The 24262-nt window shown below is 49.9% G+C and overlaps 1 protein-coding gene across 2 annotated transcripts; it reads right to left on the reverse strand.

Annotated features, from left to right (window-relative positions):
- Nucleotides 1–13546: 13546 nt before the first annotated feature.
- On the reverse strand, nt 13547–22851 carry NR2F1 (nuclear receptor subfamily 2 group F member 1). 2 transcript variants are annotated; one of them, XM_032335755.1, is made up of 3 exons: nt 22275–22851; nt 19328–19855; nt 13547–14239 (listed from the first exon to the last, which is right to left on the reverse strand). In XM_032335755.1, exons 1-3 carry the CDS (start codon nt 22735–22737, stop codon nt 13959–13961), a joined length of 1272 nt encoding a protein of 423 aa, XP_032191646.1. In that variant the 5' UTR covers nt 22738–22851; the 3' UTR covers nt 13547–13958. The 2 variants fall into 2 exon arrangements, with proteins under 2 accessions (XP_032191646.1, XP_032191647.1); XM_032335756.1 differs by lacking the exon at nt 22275–22851 and adding an exon at nt 20534–22034.
- Between the last annotated feature and the right edge of the window lie 1411 nt (nt 22852–24262).

Genomic DNA, 24262 nt, shown 5'->3' on the forward strand with positions numbered 1-24262 from the left:
CTTAACCATGGGCCCAGTGTCACCTGAGCCCAGCTCTACCTGCTGTCTTTGACTCTTCGCCCCACCAGCCAGTTCAAACAAACTAACTACTGAGGTGAGACAGACCCTTTCTGCCTCAAGCTAAGGCTAAAGGACAGCTCCTCACAGGGTTGCTTATTGTCTTTAATTAGAACAAGCGGCCTTTCCGTTCCCACTCCCCCCGCCCCAAAACCAGCCCAGTGTCTAACTAATTCTGCACCTTCCTATCCAGATGGGGACAAAGAGCAGTGCCCGAAGGGCTCACCTTGGGCTGACACGACTCCCAGGGCTTCAACGCAGAGGAAAGCACATCGCTGGGAAAACCTAGCAGGATTTGAGAAGTCATTCTGAGTTTACAAGGCTTGCCCAGACGTCTCCTGACAGGCAATCTGAGCTATCTCTGAGTGGCATAAGACACAGATTTACTTAACATGCCACGGATGGACATGGGAGCTGAATGCTGCCTTCTAAATATAAATAGTATAACTTCAGTCTTCTCCAGGCAACCGGGTCTTTGATAGTTCCTTTGGCTGAAGAAAAGTCAAAGGTAGCTAGGATGCTGCCAAACATGCCTGTTAGTTTGTAGCTTGAGGGGAAAGACAGCACTTTTTCCATTTTTTAAGGGTTAAATGATGTTACCTAATTATATAAAAATTCTCTGTAACTGGGCTAACAAGATGAATCTTCTGAGATTGTGATATGAAGAAAGTAAAGAATAAGGAAGAATCTACTGGGTTCTGTATAGCAAGAACCCAATATTTTTCTTTTAAGTCAGTCGATCTGAATTCAAAAGATCAAGAGGGCTCATCTCAGTAATGCGTCTGCTTTCTAAAGTACTTCTGTTGAGCCTTTCCTGAATTTTACTCGAAGATTGGGAGTGGACGGACAGAAATCCAATGTACATATACACTAATCTTAAACTCTCCTAATTTCCTGCTATTGATGATTGCCTTTGTAATAACTCATTGATTCACACTGTTCTTAGAATATAGAGCAGGAGCTTAGGTTTCCTATTGTTCTGGCCCCTGCCCCAACCCCACACATACAATTTTTTCCCAGTGAAGTGTTTTCTAAAAAACAACCACCAACAACAACAACCAGCCACAAAAGAAAGAAAGATAGATAGAAAGAAATCTTAGAAAATGACTATGACAATATTCCAGTTGAGTTTTAAATGCTAGTCCACTCCCAGGTTTACTTCTCAATTAAAACAGGCATAATAGATATGAAATAACACATCTCTTTATTTTTCTACTATGCTATTTACTGTGCAAAACAGCCATATTGAGAATAAAGGAACCATTTGATAAGAATATGTTCAATGTGTTCATTAAAATATCTCCACAGGTATTTACAGGGGAAAAAAAAAAACAGACGAAAATCATAACCCCTCCTCCAACAAACCTAAGCCAATAAAGAAAGGATCTGGGAGCTTAATCCACAATTTCCAAAACATCTAAAACATTTCCACAAAAACTTCGATGCCTCCTGATGCCTGAAAACATATGTAAGGATCTCAGGATGGCAAGTGGATACAATTCACACTGCCTCTTCTTCCTCTATGAAGTTCAGAGAAGTTCCCAGGCCAGTCTTGCCTCAGCTCACAATAAAAATTTAACTTTTTTGGGGGGGGGGGTGTCTTGTTAAATAGCACATTTCTCCCATCAAGGTCTTCTTAAACACTGAACCTTCTCCTAGACAGGGTACCCAGCTGTTTAATTTAACATTGATTTATTGCTTTTAAAAGTAAATTTACACACATGCCAGCAGCGCTCCGTTTTGTTTCCCCAGACTCTGAGATTTATTTTCTACTTAGCGCTTGTCTGACAAAACAATGTCCTTTAACTTTATTACACATCGATGAGGAAATCTGTCTTATTTTTGCTTGGATTTATTGCTGTGTTGCTTGTGGGGACTTTTGTGATCCAGAAAGGCTGAGGTCCAAAAATAAATAGAAAATTAAACAGAGCTGATCACAAAATAATAGTCAAAACCTAGAATATGGCCCAGCATCTACCAACCTGCTGGGGGTTGCCGGGACCAGGGGGAAGAAGCTCCCTTAGTGAGTACGGTTACTCAGGAAGAAAACAAATCACTTAAATGGGCAGGTAGCATTTGAAAGTGAAGTAGCCAAATCTGAGTCCTGTAAAATATCCAAGTTCTTGGTTCAAATGTATTTGGAATTATAGGGCCGGGAGGTGCCTCTGCATGACTTCCCACCCATGGCCGCCTTACCTCCGTGAAGAACTCCCAATTACCACAAGTTCGTGATGACTGAGCCCAAGGGAATTAAGATGGACTTTGAAGCAGCTTTTACGGTACACTTCATCTACATTTGGGTTTTCTTTAGTTCTCATTAAAAGGGCCACTTTCTTCTTTTCATTGATATACTGTCTTTGTGTCCTTCATTTCACACTCTTTTAAAAAGTTCTCTCATCAGATCAAGTGCAAAAAGGAGGGATGACATAATAACCATCATAAGCATGATAACAACAACAAACAACTGGTACTGTGGGTTTAAAGCTTTTTAAAAAGAAAGTTTTCTCCTCTCTGAGGCATGGCCCTTCAACAATTAAAAAAAAAAAAAGCTAGGGTTGAGAATGGACATAATAAAAGTGTTTCTAAGGTTCAATTATAAATACAGGCAGGCTTCAAAAATTCGTGTGTGTGAGAGATGAGCTGTCCTCTCCCAACCTGATTTTTCACAGAGGCATCTAATAATCACCTTCGAGGTGTTCAAACAAGGACACTATCCCTTTTCTAGGGAGAAGTAAGGATGTGACAGGTTTTGTTACTGGGGCGAGGGAGAACTTTGCAAAGTATTGCCTTTCTTTCCCTCACAAATACACCATCTTTGACTGAAGACCTCTGCCTGAGAGCGTGACTCCTCTGCTGTCTCAGTCAGTCTGGGCAGTGAGTCCACAAAAACCTGTTAAAATGTTTCAGCCATTTTTCCCAACCCCAAAAGATGTTTAAAAGTTAACAGAACATTCTTTCTCCTGAAACGCATCAAGACCCGTTTGCACACTCACTTCCTACCTACAAAGAGAAAGAAAGGAAAGGAAAAGGAAGGAAAAGAGGGGGAAAAAAGAAAGATCTCCGTGTTAAAAAGGGGAGGAGTGGGAGTAACTGCGAAACCTTGAAAATTCTCCTATTCATATTAGGGTTTTTTTTTTCTTTCTTTCTTTCTTTTTTTTTTTTTTCCCCCTCTCCCTTTCCTTGTTTGCCCTTTGAAAAGGAGTCCTGTCACTCAGAAAGGAGCTGTTTCTTCAACCTCCTCCCCATCCACCCACCAGCCGGCCCCCCTCAGCCTCCCAGCCTGGCCCCGGCCCACCCCGCGGCCCTCCCCGCACACACAGTTCCTTCCAAGTGCTTTTCAAGTAAGAGCTGGAGATGAGAGGTGCGGCTTCTCCAACGCAGAGCCAGACAAGTACTTCTCTTCCCGGCAGAGCGCGGCCCGGGCGCAGCCAGCCCGAGGCGGCCGCTGCTTTTTATGTCAAGAAGCCACCAGGCACCCCGGGCTGGCCGCCCCTCCCCGCGGCGGGCCCGCAACGCGGCGCTCGAGCCGTCACGTGCCCGCGCCCCGCGCCCCACGGAGCCCTTTGTTAGCCCCGCGGGCCCACGCGCGGCCGCCGCGGCTGCAGGGTGCCGGCGCGCCGAGGCTCCGAGCTGACCGCGGGGCCGGCCCGGCTTTGCCTCGGCTCGCCGGGACAGCCCCGAAACACCTTGGGCGGACGCCCCGAGCGCTTGGCACATTGAGATTCCCAGCGCTTTGGGGGAAACGGATCCGGGCCACCCCCTATGTTTCAAACCAAAGGCACAAAGGGGGGCGAGAGGCCCAAGGAGGGCGCGCCTCCGCACAGGGGAGTAACCACTGGGCTGACTTCCCTCCTCCTTTCCATTACGCCTCACCAGTTTCTCGTCTTTTTTTCTCTTATCCTCTGCCACGCTCAGAGGCTCGGTGGGTGGGAGTGTGTGTGTGTGTGTGTGTGTGTGTGTGTGTGTGTAAATGTGTGTGTGCGTGTGTGCAGTTAGGTGGAAATTTCACAAGAATATGTTCTACACTTATAAACTTGCCAGGATGGGGGAGTATGCTCTCCAGTAAATGCACTGGTGGGAGAGTTTAAGCGACTTATTTGGGAGGAAATAGGGGGTCAGATTTGGTCTAAGTGGAACATCTGCAAAACATTCAAGCAGCTTATTCAACAAAGAATCTAGCCATTTATTGTAGAAATAATAAAAAGCCACTAATGATTATGGTTCCCACCCCTTCCCCCAAAAGGCCAAATCCTAATGAAATAATTCAAAGGTAGGCCTCATTTCCTAATAGTGGAATTAAACAACAACAAAAAAGAGCCCAACTAAACTTTCCAGCTCTGCTTTCTTAAGGGCCTGGGAACCTTGCTGAGAAATTAGGTAAATAAAAGGCGGGCTGGAATTTCTGTTGAGCTCAGGCTGCAGTGCCCCGACTTGCACATAGTTGTGCTTTGATACACAATTAAATTACAGTAAATTCCTCCTTAAATAATAAAATTTGGAAGACTCTTCAGGATTCGAAGATGTCTGGGGTTAAGTAGCTTTTAAACCGTCAGTTTTCAAATGGTTTGTGCAATGAATAGCTACCTTTAAATCCTAAAACCATTATAAATATGCTATACATCTGGGTGCCAGTTTATCTCTCCATATTTCTTTTTAAAATGAGGGAAGCATTCATAAAAAGCTACTTGGCACACTTTATTTTAGGAAAGCAGATGTTAATTTTTTCACGTATCATTTTATGACCAAGTACATGTGTAACGTTGGAAAGCATCCAGAACGCCTCTATTATTTGCTAAATGACTGTTAGTTGAGGCATATTATTCTCAGCCTAACCATGGTATAGGTTATATCAATAAAGTAAACATCTGTGATTTTTTTTTTTTTAACCAGGGGAAGGGGGTATAAAGAGTTACTATAAACGAGGGGGGAAAAAAGAGTTTGGGCAGGAAGAGCACACCTGCGTTGTAGCAAATAGGATATTTATATTGTTCGGTGCAAAAACAAAGTCCCTCAGTCGGGCACTCGGGGATATTTACATGGCGGGAGATAAAGTTGAAAGCCTTTCCTGGCGTGCCAAATGGGATTCTCCCTGTGGCCTTCTGCGTCGCAAGATAACAGGTACTGAGCGCTCCTGGCGGCGTCGGGCCTTTGCCCGCCGCACTCCCCTCCCCCGCAAGCCAGCCCCAGGCCCAGCCCGGGTTGAGCCAGGCGCTCAGGCTCTAGGAATTCCCAGGCACGGCGGAAATTTCAGCGGGGTTCCCAGCCTAGAAATATGCTCGGGAAGCGTCCTCATTTGCCCTGCGTCGCTCGAGGACGCCGGCGCCCAGGATGAGCCAGTGGCGTGATAATTAATGGAATACAATATTTATGGTCCGATGTATTGACTCTGAGGCAAGCGCGCCGTGTAGACAGTCCGTGGGGGTCTGACAAACAGGAGGTGAGTGAACAAACGTAATGACCAGAGTATTTATGTCTATCCGGTTTACTCACTTAAACCCGAGGTATGGAACATCATGATAAATATTAATATCCACCTAGACAGCTCCACCGTCCTCCTAAGCTCTCCCTTCCTGAATGCTGCCCTTTACAAAAAGGCCAGAGAGGAGGTTTTTAACATAAAATGCTGCAAATATGAAAAATAGGTCACCAATAAAATTGGTCTCAGCATGGAGCGTAATTGCAACAAAGTGCCGCCGAGTAAAACCGAGGAGTGAGCTGGCTGGGGCAGCACAGTCGCGAACCATCTGGTGTGTATTAAAAGTGGTGCTGTAAATATTGCTGAGAGCTAATGCATTATGGGCTTCTATAAGTGCACAGGGCCTGCAAGCTTTCCATATGTTAGAATATGTAGATCGGGCGAGCGTAGAGAAAGGTGTCCTATCAATTATAGGCTTCTAAAGCATGGTTTTGCCCCCTCTTTGTGGGATTTTGGTCCCAGAGTGTAGAATATTCATTCTCAATGTCTCCTTCCCACCCCCTCCCTTTCCCTCTTCTCTCCGCTCGCTCTTTCTCTTTTTCTCCAGCTCTTTCTCCCAGCTCGCTCTTTCCATCTCCTCCTCCTCCCTCCCTTCTCTCCAAGGGGATAGGACGGGCTTTGCTGACGTCACTTCACATCAGTAAAAGAGAGTAACTGTTTCAGAGAGAGGGAGGAAAAAAATTCATCTGTTTTCCATCAGTGCTAAAGTTTTGCCTTTTTAATAGAAAGGAGCTGCCCAGCCTGAGTACTCCTTCTGTTTTGAAGCTTTTGGGGTGGGGTGGGGGGGTCAAAGACATTGGGAGGTGCTCCTCATCCTGTGAGCTGAATCTTCCTATCAGTGGCTCTGATGCCAGAATCAGTTCAAATAGATGAAACTACTTAAAATAAGATGTAAAGATGATGTCTTCTAGAAGCTGCACATCCACACCTACTAGGCAACTTTTGCCAAGGAGGGTGGAGGGCTTCTGGTTCCAAGGCACTTCTGCTCTGAGTCCTGGAACTTCTTCCCTACTCTCCCGTTCCTCTCTTCATAATTCCACCCCCCACATACCGAAACCGCCACACGCAGCACAGCTAATAATTTTCCTGCTGTCACATTACTTTTCTGGGGAAATCAGAGTCCTCCTTTTCCTGACGATACCCCACATTTAAGAGTGTACTCTAATTACCCCCTCCTGTCCTCTGAGGTTCCCCCCCCCTCCCGTGTCCCTTGTGTACAGCTCCAGGTCTGTACGCAAATCCAGCACTCGGAAAGTGCTTCACATTGTCCCACAGAGATCATTTTCTGTCTCCCCAAACGGTCCTCACCTCTTTCATTCTCCCTGTTCCGAGTCATTCTCCCCTTCCCCTTCTTTCCTGCCCACCTCGCCCTCTGGTGCACACACCAGGACAAACCGCCAGCACTTCCAGTGTGGATAAACCTGCTGCGAGTGACAACCCAAGTTCAATCAGCAAATAAATAAAACTCTTACTTTTTTTTTTTGGCTGCCGGCTGCATTCCCCCTCTGGCCGTTGCCTCCTTTAGTTATAGGAGCTATATTTCTTCCCTGGGAGACATTCGAGGGGATTTTTAGTTGGAAACTCGTTTCTGCTGAGTTATTTTGGAGCCAGGACCAGTGAGTGAGTGGCCCATACCCACAGGCTTTGAGTGAAGTGCAGATTGAGACATATCGAGTTCCTCTAAAAGGATCATTTCATGTGGGAGGTTGGACACAAAGTTTGCACTCGTGACTGGCATTCCAGTGAGAGACATGCATATTTTAAAACAACAAAGCAAGCAAGAAAGAAGGCTTAGGGGAGGGGGGGGACTTGGAAAGAAGTTACTAAGTGACAAACATCTGTCAACATGGGATAATTTGTACACTCCGATGTAAAACTATCTGCCTCATTTGATGGAGTTCAAGGCGCAGGATCTAGGAGAGCAGTAGATAAGTATTTATCCCTATGAGAGGTACTTAACTAAGACACTTTTCCCAAAATAGGTGTAAGGTGATTAAAACTGTACGAATGAGGATAACCTTAAATGTTTCTTAGAATAGCGGAGGCCTCTAAAATTGCTCATTTCTGACAGTTCACACAAAATTAGACCCCATTTCATTTTGAAAGATGTACTTTACTTCAACAGCGGACTGATGAAGTAATAAACAGAACACTTATTATAGAAAATCAAATGAATTTTGTCATAACAAAAACAAAACCAAGCAGAAAAAAGAAGAGAAACAAAAATCTCAAACCACCCCTGGTTGCTATGTTCTAGAAATCTTTAAAAGTACCAGCTTTACATGTGTATGTGAGCCAAACACATAAACATCCACCTCTCTGCATGTCAACAAGGAGAAATGGCAAAATATTTTCAGAGAATTTTCTCTCTCATTTAAGCTTGGAGTTTCAACAAACATACTACACTTTAAGAGAAGAAAGCAAAAAAAAAAAAAAAAAAAACCAACTTCCTTCTTTAGGAGGGAAGTTTTTAAAAGCAGAGTGAAAGATCAGGCAAGATCCTGAAACGTCTCTTTATACCCTGAATCTCCATCAACCACATGGAAGTTCAGGCTCTAGCTTCCACCGAGAAATCTTTTTCTCCTCCAGATCTGAAGACAAAAGGAGAGGAGGCCTGGTGGTGAGCGGGATATCTCTGTTAGTTGTCAGCGCAGGTCCATGGGTTAGGAATGCTAATGAGCCTCTTGGCCAGCTGAAGACTTGGTTCTCTCTCGCACACCCTGACGCTCACACACACTCGGGCTCCTGCGTGCCGACTGACAAGCACACAGACAGAGCCTCGTGCTCGATCCTGTCTCTCTCCTTTTTCCTCTGAGCCCAGAGATCGATCGCTGACCCCACTGTTGGGCCAACGCTTTATTTATCTGGCTGCGCAATGATATTATCAGCCTTAAACGTTATATACAGCAAATGTCCTCCTAAATCAACACAATAGGATAGCTTGCAGAGCCCAGCCTGGTCTGTCTTAAAGAAATCCCTGGCTATCTCTCTTCTCCTTCTCCCTCTCCCCTTCCTCACAGACACCCCTTCTCCCTTCCACCTCCACGACTACCGATTTTTATACAATGGACTTGGGGATTTGATCCCTCGCTTTCAGCTTGGTTAGGAGGAGGCCTTAGCAGACTAGGAGATGGATAGACACCATTATCCACCCATCACTGTGATCTCCATCAGGGGTTCCCTTGTCAGCAGGATCCAACTGCCTAGACCCACTCTATTCACATGACCCGGATTTCTCAAAATTGGGGTAGAAGAGAAGGCGAGGGGTGGAGAATCGAGTGTGCAACCTTGCACCGTGTTAATTGTTTTCTTTCCTCTCAATTACATTCATAAACCTATTTTCTGCATTGCATGTTATTTCTTTGTGCTTCAAAATTGAAACCACGTGCAGCCTTCTTCCCTCCGCACACACAATAAATGCCCTGCCCCCCTCCCCCAACCCATCACACAACTATTTACATCTTGGTTACTCACTCCGCGCTCCGGCCCAGCCTGGGAGAAGAAATTGGCCCCATGGGATTAGGTGAGGCTTTGTAAAAGCATCTCTCAAATCCGTATCTCGGGACCCCATCTGGGAGAGAGGCTCCGGGACTCCCCTCCGGGGCCTCCTCCCACCCCTTCCTCGCACAGGTGGTTGCGGCTTACTCTGGGAGAGCTAGCAGGGAGGACATCCAGAGAGAAAGGCAGCTTCGCAGTGTCCCGCCGGGCCCACCCGCTGAGCACCCCTCGCCCTGGCCCTTTCCGCCCGCCCGCGGGGGGTCAGCGGTGGCCGCCAGCGCGCTTCAGCTGCCCCCTGGTCCCTGCTGCCCTGCGCCCCGCAGAAACCCCCCGCAGGGACCGGCCGCTCCCTGGGGAGCATTCTAGACCCAGGTCCTCCCAGGCAAAGAAGTCCCACCAAAAATAAATAAATAAACCCCCAAGGGGGGGAGGGGGAGCTGGAAAATGGATTCGCTGACAAGGAGAGATAATAAATGAGAGGCGCTTTCAGATAGATATCTCAGACGTGAAATTGCGCCCAGCTGGTTGTGTAAGCAAACAAATAGTTTCATGTTAGGAACTCTCAACTTGTGGCCTGATGAATAGAACACGACAGAGGTAAATGGGTCTTTAACTCATTTAGGAATACAACTCTTTGGCTTTCCAAGTGAAAGGCCCGGTGACGCGGCGGATCCCGAGCAGGCCCTCTGACAAGAGTTTTATTAGTTTCCACTTGTGTCTCCCTGCCTACCCTCCTCACTCTCCTTCATGGTTTTCCATTTGAAGAGACATTCAGGTGATTTGTTCTGGAGAATCCAGCAGTTTACGGGAGGGGATTCCCACACCACAGGAGATGTAAGGACTGCCTATAAGCTGGGGAGGAGGATTTTTTTTAAAAAATAAACTTTCTGCACCAAGCAGAGGAGCTCAGGTGGGCTTGGATGGAAGGAGGCTCCATATCCCTAGTGTCGCTGACCTCCAGGCTGGGCGATGGGGCCTCCGGAAGCTCACCCAGGCCCTTGGCGGCTGCCGGAGAGACCGCGAGCCTGAACCAGCGTCAGGGGGTAGAGTCCCGGAAACCCAAGGCTTTTCTGGGGGCCAGGAGGCACGCCCACCCCCAGCCCCCCTCCCCCCGGGCTTCCCCCAGGCCTGGTCGCAGTTTGGGGTGTGCTTGTGGAGGCAGAGGCCACATTTTAACTCCCTCAGGCCACTCTTTGTCCCCAGGCTGCGGATGAGGCACTGTCCTGCCCTAGAAATTCCCAGAGGAGAGTGCGTCCTAAGATGGCTTTTTTGATGTTTTCAGAAAAGCTTGTGGCTAAAGTAGTTTAAACTGACTTCAAAGTCCTCAAAGTTCTCAGTCGCCCAGCAAGTGTTTGGGTTAGAAAGGGGAGCTTTGACTTTCATATGTCTCAGGTAATTTTGAGAGGGAAGTCACCTTGTGTGGGCCGCTCTCCGACAGTTATGGTGTATTTCCTCCGGCCTTGGGGACCTGTCAGTTCTATCCCACCCAGTTAGCCCAATCCTGTTCTCCCAACTCCTTAGGGCTGCTATGCCTCTGCAGGCCAAGGCAGGGCTGCACACCCTAAGGTGACCGTGGAGCCCACATCTGGCGGCAGCCTCACACCCGAGTTCCACGGCTCCCCCTGGTGCTTGGCTCTAAAGCGGGCTCATTGCTCAGGGGCCCCTGGGCGGCCACCAGGCAGAGGAGGCTTCCACCTATTCCGTGTTGCCTTCTGTCCAGTGGCTTCCAGGGTCCGAGGGGAGGCAGGGCACTGAGCGGGGGCAGCCTGGCCACTACTGGGGCTGCCCTTCTGCGCAGCAAGGAGGCCTTGGGACAGCTCCGGCCCTTAGCTCCTGGGCCGAGGACACGGGTCGGGCCAGCCAGGGAGCCTTGAGAATGCTCAGGGAGCAGAGGGGGCTCTTCCGGGCTGATGGAAGGCTTAACCCGTGGCTTTCGTACTGCAGTCTGGGCTTGGAAAGCTGCTGATAGCGTGAGAGCAGATTTGTGGGTCCGACCTCGCGCTCTGAGAGGGAAGAGCCACCGAACTCAGGCAGCCTGTCTCACCCTGTGGGAGCACCCACAGAACCTCTGAGTTCTCTGGGGAGCCTCTGTCCCTCTGCTTGAGACCCACAGAGACCTCCGAAGACGAGTGAATGTAATGCTACCAAGGACACAGCACAGGAAAAACCCAGTGCCTGCAGCCCCCAGCCAGGTCCCCTGAGCATAGGAGCGAAGCCCCTTCTCCCTCTCTGTTCCGCTCAGTTCCAGGGCCTCCTGGTTCTCTCTTGGAGCCTGCAAGGGAGTCCGTGAAGCCATACAGAAGGAAGGCCTGCTCTTCTCCCTATGTTGTGCTGGTCGGCTCCGGGCTTAGGCCCAGGCTTAGAAAGGTCGCAGGGTTCCTCAGGCCATGGGCAATGCCCCCGGCCCAGTCCCGCAAGAGACAAGTAACCATGGTCACCTCCCTCCCGACCCAGGAACAAGTGCCTCATACATCCCAGGTCTTGGCTTCTGGAAGGGTCCCCACACTGGGCACCTTGTGCTTGGGCCTCCATATTGAAATTAATTGAAAAATACGTTTCCGACCTACAAAAATGTTTATCTATTTTCATCAGAGGGATCACACTGTAATGAATAGATTTACATCTCATTTCAAGAAAGACAGCAAAGATCAGTGAGCACTTGGAGGCAGCTCTTCTCCCCTCCCCCTCAGCGCCTGGCTGTAGCCTACCCCACCCCAAACCACACATTCCCTGAACCAGCATACCTAGAGGGCTCTCCAAGACTTTCTGGGAGGTGGTCGGGAGTGAAATATGAACTCTTCCCTTGCCCTTCGGGCCTTGGGCGCTCACTCTACAGGGAAGTCAGCCTAGGCCCAAAGACATTGCCCCTGGGTGTCGTGGAAAGGGTAAGGCCCAGGGTGGGATGGAACCCAGGTGAAGGCAGGAAGTCCCCTCAGTGCCCCACGCACCACGCACTGTACCCACCCTGCCTCCCCAAGGCTCAGGCCGGTGGCAGGTGGATCTGCGGGGGTTTCTCCACAGAGAGCGTGGCATTGCCCCCTCAGTGCACTGCACCTAGAATATTAAAACCTGAGGCGGCTTGGAGCTTGTTAATACGTTTTTAAAGGAGTGGGGGAACCTGGAGATTTCCGGACAGCAAATGAAAGCAAAACTTCGTCAATGACTTCTGAAAGTGAAGCTCTTGCCTCATCCAAGGCCTGTTTGGGGATGAGGGGTGGGAGAAGTGGTAAGAGGTGTTATTTCAAAAGATCTGGCTTTATTAATACATTAGGAAAAAAACTCCCTTGGTAGTATGTGTTCTCACACTGCTGACTAGAATTCTATAAAACATTCATGCTCCAAAAGCTGTAACAGAGAGCAGCCCCCTATGCACACCCAAAGCGAGGCCTCAGCGGCAGGTTTCTGCCCTGGAGGGGCCATGAGAACCCAAACACTGCTCCTGGAAAGAACCTGCTCTAGCCTTGCTCACCTACTCCCAAGTTCCGGGTCCACGCCCATAAGTGCCATGGGGGTGGGGTGGGGTTGGGGGGGTGGGCTCCCTTCACCCAGCTGAGCTCCAGAGCCCTCCAGGGAACCCTGTCACGGGGTCAGGAGGGAAGAGTAAAAACCCTAGCCAACTCTGCAATGGACCGTAAGGGGGAGTAAAAGTAGGTTTGACAGCGTTGAGGTCCTAACTCTCTCGCAGAGCAGGGGAGAGATCTAAGGTCCACTTACAGGCCAAGAGACTTCTGAGCAGCCCTCCCCTGCCCTTGACGCCCACATCAGCTCTCCACACCTCTCTGCAGCCTTGCCAGTCAGGCAAGTTCCCACCTGCAGTCAATGAAGCAGGTGGTCCCCAGACCCAGCCCCACTTGCAACCAAGCCTACCCCAGTCCCAGTTTATGTCCGTCCGTGCAGGGCACCAACCATCCACAAGCTCATAAGAGCTTCTGGGAACGCCCAAGATGCCCTGTCCTCTCCCTGCCCACCCCAGCCCACACAGAGCCTGACCCTCCGCATTTACAAAACCAAGGCAGTGGCTTGGTTTTAGGAAATAAACCTAAACCGCTTAATAATGGACCTTAAAAGTTTCCACCTTCACCTCCCCATTCTAATAATAATTGGAGTGGAAATTAATTGGCGGGTTCTCTTGCACTTAAGACATCTGTCAAGTAACCAGACACGTGGGTTTTGCTAAATTCTTTTATTTTTTGTTTAAATTTTCACTTCAATTTTAATTCTTGAAGAACAGCCTCGACAACATATATCGCACTCATTATAAGAAGCAAAGGGTTATATCAAAAATTATTAGTATAGAATCACAGGAAATCTGGTTTGGAACCAGAAAAAAATACAAAACAGATATAGATACATAGACACAGGACAATTTTTTTATAATTATTTGGAAAATGTTATTTTCCCCTAATTCTTGTTTCCTTTTTTTATGTGCATACGATGTTTAAATTTTACAAAAAAATGAAAATAAAGACTAGTATTTTACAAAATGAATAACAATGTTTGGGGCGTGTGTGTGTGTTTCTACATAGAATTCAGTCCACTTCCATGTGTTGTTTTCTGTACAGAATATATCCACATCCGTCCACAATAAATCCTGGAAGGTCCATTAGTCTCCTTCTGTTTTATTAAAATTTTCATGGTCCTCTCTTCCAATTTTTTTTTTCCTTTTCTCACCAGACACAAGGTCCTTTTTCTTTCCTTTCCAACATGTTCACAGATCTGATCCTAAAGAGAGTCTCTTTTTCTCCTGGTTTGCAGCTCGGGTTGCATTTCTGCAGGGTGGGCTGCTCCTGTCGGCCCGGCCCACCTCCCCCCTGCCTGGCTGCACCCTGCAACAGCCGCCTGATGTCCCCGCAGCTTTGGAGTCCATGGCCCCCGCCGGTCCAGTGAGTCTCTAGGGGGGCGGGGGCAGGTGGGGAGCGCCCAAGGTCTAGGAGCACTGGATGGACATGTAAGGCCAGTTGAAGCTGCTCCCAGACAGTAACATATCCCGGATGAGAGTTTCGATGGGGGTTTTACCTACCAAACGAACGAAGAAGAGCTGCTCGATGACCGAGGAGGACACGGTGCGCAGGGAGGGCAGTCGCAGTAGGAGTTTGCCGAAGCGGCTGGGCTGGTTAGGGTACTGGCTCCGCACGTACTCCTCCAGTGCGCACTGAGACTTCTCCTGCAGGCTCTCGATGTGGGCGGCGTCGGACAGGCCACAGGCATCTGCCCGTGCGGCCACAAGAAGGGCAGAAGAGGGGAGGGGACACACAGGTTAGTGAACAGCAAAGGCACAAACAAACCCTCAGAAATATTTTTAAGTTGATAAGAGGGAAGAAAGGAAATCGAAGGGAAAAGGGAAAAAAATCCTCTTCTCTATACCTCCCCATTCCTTCTTCACCATTCCCTCCTCTCTGCCCCCAACACCAATAAAAATAAATCACACCCCCACCAAGCCTAGGGGAGCAGGAGACGGAAGCACACACGGGCAGAGAGGCAGCAACCTCTCCAGTCCCTTTGTTTTTTCCTCTTTCACCTTTGGATTAAATAATGTACGATGTTGGAGCCATGTTTGCTGTGCGGAGCAACCTGTCCTCCGCCTGGAGGGGAGCATCGTTCCTCTGTGCTCATTAAAGGGAGGACTTTTGCCCCTTTTGCCCCTGATTTTGGGGTGTTCAGAAGCCCTGAAGAAATACGTGGCTTTGGGGCAGTTTTTACAGGCTTCTTGGAGTCCTCCCTCTCAAACCCAAATGACCCCAACCAAAATCTTCAAGGAGAACCTAGACTGTCTAGTGAATAAACACCTGGGAGGGGTAAGGAATCATGGGCTGGCAGTGCGTGGACTCAGATCGAGCCCATGCTTTAGCAATACGGGATTTGAGATCCGCTATCTATGCGACCAAGAACTCTGCAGAAAGCCTCGGTGAGGGTGTACACTTCTATCTGTGCTTTTGATCAAGTAATTGAAAATTGGTCACATCTCTGTAAGCTGTATAATAATCAGAAGGAATATGGCTCAGTTACCCCAGGCTGTGGAAAGGAGACATCTTCAACGATCAGACACAAAGCTGGGGTGGAGGCAGCTGCTGTTGCTGCTTCCAAACTGGGAGGTGGGGAGTTGAGTGGGGGAACTGGGGAGATAGGCTTCCTGTCAGAGGACCAAGGGGGAAAAAGGCACTTACACACAATGACAGCATCTTAAAACCTGTGTGTTTATCTCATATCAACCAAGGCTCTTCATGGTCTCCTAAAAATATTTCAAGACAGTAGTTTATACTATATAAACTAACTAAAGGCAAAGAAACGGAAGAGAAGGTGGAATCAGAAGAATGAAGTGAAAGCTTCCTCTCTTAGTTCAAACACCCATGTTATTTCTTATATTAATAATAAATATTTAAAATACAGAAAGATCACAGAGGAGCCCTTAGCCAGTCAGGAGGTTGACTAGAGATCAAAGGCAGAGTCGCTAATATATAGATCTGGGGAGAAATTCATGCATGGCGATGCCCCCGAAAGGACATTATATAATTGTGAGTGGGCAAGTGTGACCCCAAGAAGTCCTACCAAATGATTCAAAGTGAAACCCGTGTCTGCTGAGTTTCTGAGCTTTATGTCTTTGTATTTCAAGAACTGGGATTTACAAAGCACTCTAACACATTCATCTACAAGGCAATGGCCTTGAGCAAAAATACAAATAAAACTAGTGCTAATTCAAGGACTTCTAAGGGGGGGGGTCTCCTTTGACCCTGGATCCAGAATGCGTTCCTCTCAGATGTCTAATTACTCCCGCCAGCCACCCGGGTGCATCCACACTGGCCTGACCTGGGAAGCCAGTGAGATTTTATGGCTAGCAGGGCGAGGCAGGGGCACTTTAGGGCTCCACTACTCAGGGGAGGGGAAGCTGAGGTCTGCCCTTGGCCTTACTTGCTAACCTGGCCCTGCTGACTGGCCACCACGCACACTCATATTTACATATATCTTGCTTTACATGCATTATCTGCCCATTATGGCACAGGATCCCTTTCAGCCTCAGACAATGTAGTATGAAAAGGACCCACTGATACCCCAGCAGATTTTTTTTAAAGACCCATATGGCATCCCCTCAGGTCTGTAAAATATTTATCTGATATGCACAATTAGGGCCCCCGGAGTGCAACGACACTAGCCTTCTCCCAGCTAGGCCAGTCCAAGGGAGAGAAGCCGGGGAAGGGCTTGCCTGGGCCCTGGGCTGGCTGCTTGGATTTCTTTCCTCCTTTGAAGGCAGAATGCCTGCAGCGGGGGCCTGGCTGCCAGGTGCCAGCCGGACAGCTCTGTGGCCTCCCTCCAGCAGGAGTCCCACTTCAGGTCTGGATTCCCACTCTAGATATCCATCCCCACTCTGGATATTCCTGCAACAGGAGTCCCCCAACTATGGACAGAGAGTATGAGCTCTCAAGTCGATTGGGTGACTGTGGCAGCAAAGCGAGGTGAGCAGGGGGTGTAATGAAGTACATATTTACATTCCATGAGATATACCCGAGATCAGAAAAGGAGGAAGAATATACAGAATTCATGCCCCACTTTTTATGTGGTAGTGTCAATGCAGGAACCTTCAATATTTCTTCTATAGTATATGGAAAAGAAATTATGTAAATAAATAACCATTACTGCTCAGGCCCTCCCGGCTTAGCCTTTGTAGTGCAGAGAATGTATTTCATGGTGTGCATTCAAAAGAGTTTAGTGTTCAGGAAATATAGATGTAATCAGCTGCCATAACTAGAAATCAAAGTTATTATTGTGCTGAAAATGGATTTATTGTATTTATGTTAACTAGATGGCTCCTTTCAGAGGAGGTCCCATTTATTTGAGGGAATATTTAGGTGTATGAATTAATGAATTTTTTAAAAAAGTAAGTTCAGGTCATGACCTAGTCCTTGGATGCTTTCCAGAATATTAAGGATTAAGCATACCATCCGGAGGCCAAATGTGAAAACCACCGCAGGGAACCCCCGTGCCAGCTTCAAATACTTAGCCGGAGCAAACCTCGTTGGACAATATGTCTAAAACTGTCTTTTCCATCATTCAAAGTTTGCTTAAAAGTTGGATGACTTTGAGAAGGCTTCCCATGAATTCCCTTCTGGCTAGCAATCAAAACAAGTTTAGTCAAAAGTGGAAATGTGTTGTATGGAGAAGGGGGGTGAATTACTACTGACAGCTCCATTTCCATTTTCAGATATTCTGTTTGCAATTTTCTAACAAAATAATGTTATTGTTCACTTCTCAGCCTCCCCTGCACCTTGAAGATGTAGTTGGGAAACTTCTCCGGGAAAACTTTTTTAAAAAGGAACACTTTTCACGGGGATGTTTTAGGATGGAAAGTTGAAAGAAAGGCATGAATAATTCCACCATCTTCCCTGCGGCCAGCACAGCCCATGCCTCTCTCTGGGAAAGGGCAGGAGATCAGAAAAGTCAAGGGAGTTCAAAGAACCTAAGTAGGGGACACGGGAAAGGGAGGAAAGACCTTTCCTGAGAAGACCTCTGTCCAGCTCCAAGTCACATTTCTGCTTCAAGACACCTCACTGGATGAGATTTTAAAACCCCAGCTTCCCCGACACTGGCTTGCTTCCTGATTAATTTGGCTAAAGAGCCGGGTAGTCGAGAGCCAGCCAGGCCCCAGGCCTGCCAGAGCGAAAGCAGCCCGGTCGCTGCTTCCCAGGCTCTTTGTCACTTTTGAAAAACACGTTTCCATCAAGAAGACTTATTAAGATAAAATGCATTCAAACACTGAGGAGGCTATTCAATAAATCTTCCATTTGTTTTAAGGTTTGCACTTTATCCTCTTGCAAAGAATAACTCCCTCTCCCACGAGCAGACCTGCATTTGCACTGAAAGTAAAAGGGGGGCAGTCCAAGTCCACGGCTCTGGCCACCCTGCATACAAATGAGATGCTCTTGTCTAAATAAATTATCTGCTGTTCAGATCGATATTAATACTACATTTGCTACATTACAATATTGTGCAAATTTAAGAGTCATTTTAATACAATGTAAATACGATTCTTCACGCATGAAAGCCAGGAAATATTGATAGATTATACCATTGCTTACTGTTCAACAAGGCCTTGGGAAAAGGGTTTTGCCATCTCTGCTCGGGAATGGTTTTAATTTGGCCTTTGGAGGTCCTGGCTCTAGGATAGATTTATTAGGATGGTTTATTTGTTCTCTGAATGGAGGAATTAAAAACAATAGTGCCAATAATGGGACTAAAACTGCAGCTAACCCTACTCACAGTGGGCAAGGCCCCGGGACCCAATCTGAGCAGCTCTGTTCCCCCACCAGCCTCCTTTCTGGCTTTGTTTATATTTCCCCCCATTACCTGCTGTCCCGGGTGTTTATATGTTTCCCTCTTGCAGGTTACAATAATAAAAAGCGGGCACTGTTCTCAGAGGCTCTGACTAGAGCCTTCAAAGGCAACGTTAATGCACTTTCCTGGAAGTTAATTTGAACCATCTATCATAAGAGAAATTGTTAACATGCATGTTACCACCACCTACATTTAATTTGATATTTTTAAGGCACTCTGTTAAATTTCCAATGTTCGTGTGTTTTGCGTGGATAGGAAATTTATCTCTGGGGCGGGAATCCTCCCATACTTGCGGGTTCTACAGTATTCCTTTTGTTTTTTATCTTTCTTGTTTAGATTGAATCCGTTTTTTACGACCCTCAATAACCTCAGCAACTGCAAACATGAATGGTTTCCGATAAGGGAAAATCAGGCAGCAATAAAGCGGGATTATTTATGATTTATTTGCGCGTATTCTTCTCTTTCCACCTCTGTGTGTGTCTCTCTGTGTCGGGAAACACATCCAGGGAGCGTGCCACACAGAGGAGAAAGCCACATTCCCACGTTCTCTTCTTTCCCTCTCCTCCCCCAGAAACACTAAACGCTGGCGCACACCACACGCACACACATGCACACCGCACACACGCGCAGCCAGACCGTCCCCACGCCCCCCCCAACCCCTGCACACACACAAGACGCGCACCCGCCGCAGCCGCCGCCGCCGCCGCCCCGCGTGGGGGTCCGGGCCCCCAGGCCGGGCCGCCCGCCGCCCGCCTCCCAGCCGCCTCGGCTCCCGCACCGCCGCGCTCCCAAGATGGCAGCGGCGCCTCGGGCCGTGTCCGGGCGCTGGGGCCGCAAGTCCCCGCCAGACCGCAGGTCGGGCTCGGGCCGGCGGGGCCCGCGCGGCGACGCGGCGTAGGAGGCCGGGCCGGGCGGAGCGCGGCCTGCAGGCGTCCCCGGCGCGGCCTGCCCTCCCGGCGACCACAGCCTCACCTGACGTGAACAGCACGATGGCTTTGAGGCAGCTGTACTCGGCCGAGTCGACGTGCAGCGCCTTGAGCTTCTCCACCTGCTCCTGGAAGATGCGGATGTGGTCCATGAAGGCCACGACGCGGTCGGCGGACATGGGCGAGGCGTGCAGGCCGGCGGCGGCCAGCAGCGGCGCCACGTGCAGCGGCATGGAGCACTGGGCCGCGTTGAGCACGAACAGCTCGCTCCAGGTGAGGCGCAGCAGGGACACTTGGTCGGTGATCTGCAGATCCGGGAAGAAGGGGATGTTTCGGGCCCACTCGACGGCGCTGAAGAGCAGGCGCGCGGCCAGCTCGCAGATGTTCTCGATGCCCATGATGTTGTTGGGCTGCATGCATTGGCTGCCGTAGCGCGACGTGGGGTAGGGTTCCGCGCGCAGCAGCAGCGAGATGTAGCCGGACAGGTAGCAGTGGCCGTTGAGGGGGTCCCCGTTGGTGAGTGCGTACTGGCCTGGATTGGGTTGGGTTGGAGGCATTCTTCCTCGCTGAACCGCTGACAAAAAGAAAGAGAGAAAAGAGGCAATGTGCATCCAGGGGGCTTGCGAACATCGGCGCGCCGCAGCGCACCCGACACAATGCGGAGCCTCTTCCTACAGCCACACGCGCCCGGCGCATCTTCTCTCGCGCTCGCTCTCACTCACAGCCCACACCGGGAGGAAATCAGGGGTGAGGGCCTCCAGCTCCGCGGCTCAATATGCCCAGCCATCGCCTGCGCCCCTGGCCACCCTAGCCCTGCCAGAACTAGGCCTGATCTCAGGGCCCCCAGCCCGGCATGGCCAAGAAAGTGCCACCCAACCCCTCCACCACCAAGGTGTAACACACCGGTTAATGAAATCCCACTCACCCCTCCAGAAGGAAACAAATCAGAGTAAAACAGAAACAAACAAAAAAGAACAGGCGAAATCAGAGGAAGGTTGTGGTTCTAGGCAAACGCCTAGCGCCTCTTCATTTGCGAGCAAGCAGTGTTTTGCTCAAAATGTTTCCATATTCTCTCAAAATGCTATAGAATTATCCTTAAAATAGATACAAGTTACATAACCATTTACAACTTTTGAATAGAAAACAAGTATCCTGCACCCCTCCCCTGCCCCCTCCTCCCCTTCGCCCCACACAAAGTTCACTGTTAAAAGCAACAGAAAATTGAAAAATTTCAAGAAAAAGTAGAACTTACAGTAGCCAAACATTATTGAAAAAGTGGGAAATATAATTAATGTCTGTCCTGTGAGGTGCCACTGCAACCTGCAGCCAGCTTTTACCCAGTGAATGCACGAGCTTGCAACTGCAAAAACACTGGATTCATTAACCATCTGAATGCAAAACGTAAGCATGCTTTGAGTTCTTAAAGCTGACCAAAGTTTTTTTTTTTTTTTAATGTGTATGTTTTACTTCAACAGTGCCAGCGTTTTAAATTGCCATGTAAACAAAGACAACTTTAGGAAAAGTTAGGGCTACTGAACTCTCCCCCCAACAAATTAATATAGATATGTCCATGTACACATAGCTGTCTTATTTCAGGTTGTGCACTATTTTCTTAAATTTGCTTTGATTCTAATTTTAATGCAAGTCCCAATGCAATTTAAGCTCTTGAAACATAACAGCTAGAATACTTTTTTTTCTAATTATAGTTTTGAACTTGGCAGTTATTTTTCAATTAAATGAGAGCACAATTCAGTTTTTTTTTTTTTTTCAGATGCCTACAAAAATCTCCCTGGAGCTAGAAATGAAGTCGTCATATTTGCCTGCTCCTTGAGATCTGAAGGAATTCAATTTCTTTTCTTGTGGCATATAAAATATAATTTTAAAGTCAATTACAAGAAGGAGTAATCTGCATTCTGCAAAATTGACTGGTTCGCTAATTTGACTATAAGACATCTTTAATGATTGTCAGGAGATAAACTTTAACTATAAACGGCTAAATATATTTATAAGAAAAGTGCTGCATCTCTTGCCACATGAACATGAAGCATATCTAAATACAACATCAAAAGTTGTGTTAAAAGAAACCAAACCCATACAACACAGGGATTAAATGAAGTGGAAGCTCATGCCAGCTGCAGTCTATGCATTATAGCCAAATCAGAAGGATCGGTAAATGCCGTTGTAAATTGTAATTTGTATGCAGTATTTAAGCAGAGGGTGGAGTTTGATGAAGAAATAAAACGAGTATCATGCTTTTAAAAAAATGACACAACTATGAAAGGACGGTTCAGTCACAAACTTTCCTTTCAAAGTAGAGGGGTGAAAACAAGGCCACAGCTCTGGAGGAGGCGGCCCCAGCTCGGTGAAGAGGAGAGGGAACCAGTGAACAGGCCAGAAGCCCCCCTTCCCCCCTAATTAGACCTACAAGTGCAATAAATCTCACTCCTCTTTTTCCAAGCTAAGCTTCCAAAAGGATGATGCAGCAATGAATCTATGGTTCAGGGTACTCCAGTCCCCAGCCCTCCCCAATTTTAAATAAAGGGTATGAAGAGGTGGAGGGGAAAGTGGAATGAAAAACACAGAAGAGTTTTCTGGGGGAAATCAGCACCCCTCCCCAAGTTCATGCCAGCACAGCCCCCAAGCATCCTCACGCACACGCGGGAAAGAGACACACACCGAGCACATCCAAGACAGAGGAAGTAAGGGATTTTAAGCCACAGCTCACGATCCCAGGGACACAATCCTGAGCAGGCAGCAGGAGGGGTGGAGGAGCCAGGGAGAGGAGCGCAGGCCGGGAGGGGGAGGCAGCGGCAGCGAGCTTGGTTGGGGGGGGGTGACGCCGGGGGAGGAAGGCAGCGGGGACAGGGGAAGCTGGGACGGGGCCGGGACCGCAGGAGCTCCAGCCCCATACAGCAGCCACCCCCGCGAGAGAAAGAAAGAGGGTCGGGGAGGCGGGCGAAGCTCAGGGAAAGAAGCAGAGAAGAAATATTCACCTTCCCGCCTCATGCCCACTTTGAGGCACTTCTTGAGGCGGCAGTATTGGCACTGGTTGCGGTGGTGCTGGTCGATGGGACAGTTCCTGTTGGCACGGCATGTGTAAGTTAAGTTCCTGCGGACGCTCCTCTTGAAGAAACTTTTGCAGCCCTCGCAGGTGAATTGGCCGTAGTGCTTGCCGCTCGACTTGTCCCCGCACACCACGCACTCGATGTGCTGCTGGCTCTGGCCCGAGCCGGGCGGGCCCTGGCCCTTGTCCCCTGCCGTGCCGGGGGTGGCGGGCGCTCCGGGCTGGCCCGGGGTCTGCGGCGTGTGCGGCGCACCCGAGCCCGCCTGCTGCTGCTGCTCGCCGCCGCCGCCGCCGCCGCCGCGGGCCGCTTGCGCTGCGGGGTTGGGGCCGCCGGGGTTGCCCCCGGCCACGTCGTCCTGCGGATCTCGCCAGCTGCTAACTACCATTGCCATATCTTTGGGCCCGGGGAGCGCTGGGGGGAGCCGAGCTGCTCGCCGAGGGCCGCGGGGCGCGCGAGCGCGCTGGGAGGGGAAGGGGAAGGGGAAGGGGGGAGGGGGAGGGGGCGGGGGGCCCGCCGGGCGCCCCGGGGTCGCGGGAGCCGAGCCCGAGCCGGGCACCGGCCGCTGCCTCCGCCGCCGCCGCCGCTGCCGCCGCTACTGCCTCGGCCGCCCCGCTGCTGCTGCGCGCCCGCCCGCCCTGCTGGCGTTTTGTTGTGGTTCCTGCTGTTTTCTTTCTCTCTTTTTGCAGCCCCCCCAGGCTCTCTGGCTCCCCCCCCAACACCCCTGCTCCCCTCGCCCGCTCCCCCCGCTCTCCGATCCTGGGGGGGCCACGCTCTCCTTCCCCCCCCTCCCCACCCCCCCCCACCGAGCAAGCTCCCTTCTCTCGCTTTTTTCTTCTTCCCCAAGTTGCAAAATCAGAAATGGCACAGGCGGCAGCCGGGAGCGGCGCGGGGCGCAGCGCCGGGGGCGGCGGGCATGGGCCACGGCGCGCGCACACACTCGCCCTCCGCCTCGCCCGCACCCCCGCGCACACACACACTCTCACACACACTCGCTCACCCGCGCCGGGCGCCCGCCCGCCCGCCGGCCGCTCCGGCTACACGCTGCGCGCCGGCTGAGCCGACATAGAGGAAGCCGGCGAGGGCGGCGGCGGCGGCGGCGGAGGCGGAGGAGGCGGAGGAGGAGGAGGAGGAGGAGGAGGAGGAGGAGGAGGTCGCGGCTGCAGGCGCCGCTGGAGTCGCCGCCTCAGCTGCAGCGGCGAGCGCCGCTGGAGGAGCCGGGGCCCGGGCGGGAGTCCGAGCTGGAGTCGGGGCCGCAGCCGGAGCGCGAGCCCGGGTCGGGGCCGCCCGCGCCGCCGCCGCTGTCCCGGCGGGAGCCCTCGCTGGGCTCGGGATTGAGGGGAGCGCGGTGAGCCGAGCAGGGCGCGGGGCGAGGCTGCCGGCGGTGATCAGGGCGCGTTGGTGTCGGGGGGCCAGGTCCAGGGCTGGACGCAGCCAGCCATTCAGGAAGGCAGCGCTGGAGAGAGGGAGGCAGCCGGCGAGGAGGATCACACACTTTGCTCTTTTTGTTGTGCCGGTGGCGCCGGGCTCTCGCTGCCTTCTTCTTTCGGGAGGTGACGGAGAGGGAGAAAAATACGAGATAATTCACGCCGGCGACGAAATCACAGCGAAATCGAAAAAATAAAAATCAGAAGAAAAAGAATTGCAATAAAAAAAAAAAGCGAGAGACATCCAAAGTAGGTCGAATAAATAATCCTCTTCTTTTCCTCTTTCTTGCTCCTTCTTCTGCTTCTTCTGCTATAACACACAGAGCTAGTTAAAAAAACCCTGGAGATCGCCCAAAAATGTTCTTTTTTTAGTATTTTAAATAAGTGCTCTTCAGCCGGGAACCAACACCCTCCCTCCAAAAAAAATCATATATGTATAAAATAACGATAAGAAGAATACGAAGGGGGTGCCTCCTCCTCCTCCTCCTTTTT

The sequence above is a fragment of the Mustela erminea genome, chromosome 3, assembly GCF_009829155.1.
Source record: "Mustela erminea isolate mMusErm1 chromosome 3, mMusErm1.Pri, whole genome shotgun sequence".
NCBI classification, from domain to species: domain Eukaryota; kingdom Metazoa; phylum Chordata; class Mammalia; order Carnivora; family Mustelidae; genus Mustela; species Mustela erminea.

What these genes read in the sequence shown, in the direction of transcription:
- NR2F1 (XM_032335755.1), bottom strand. Translation starts at nt 22,737, where the DNA reads ATGGCAATGGTAGTTAGCAGCTGGCGAGATCCGCAGGACGACGTGGCC. An exon ending in AGTGGGCATGAGGCGGGAAG is followed by an intron (nt 19,856 to 22,274) that starts GTGAATATTTCT and finishes TCTTTTTGTCAG; the next exon opens with CGGTTCAGCGAGGAAGAATG. An exon ending in CATCGTGCTGTTCACGTCAG is followed by an intron (nt 14,240 to 19,327) that starts GTGAGGCTGTGG and finishes CCGCACGGGCAG; the next exon opens with ATGCCTGTGGCCTGTCCGAC.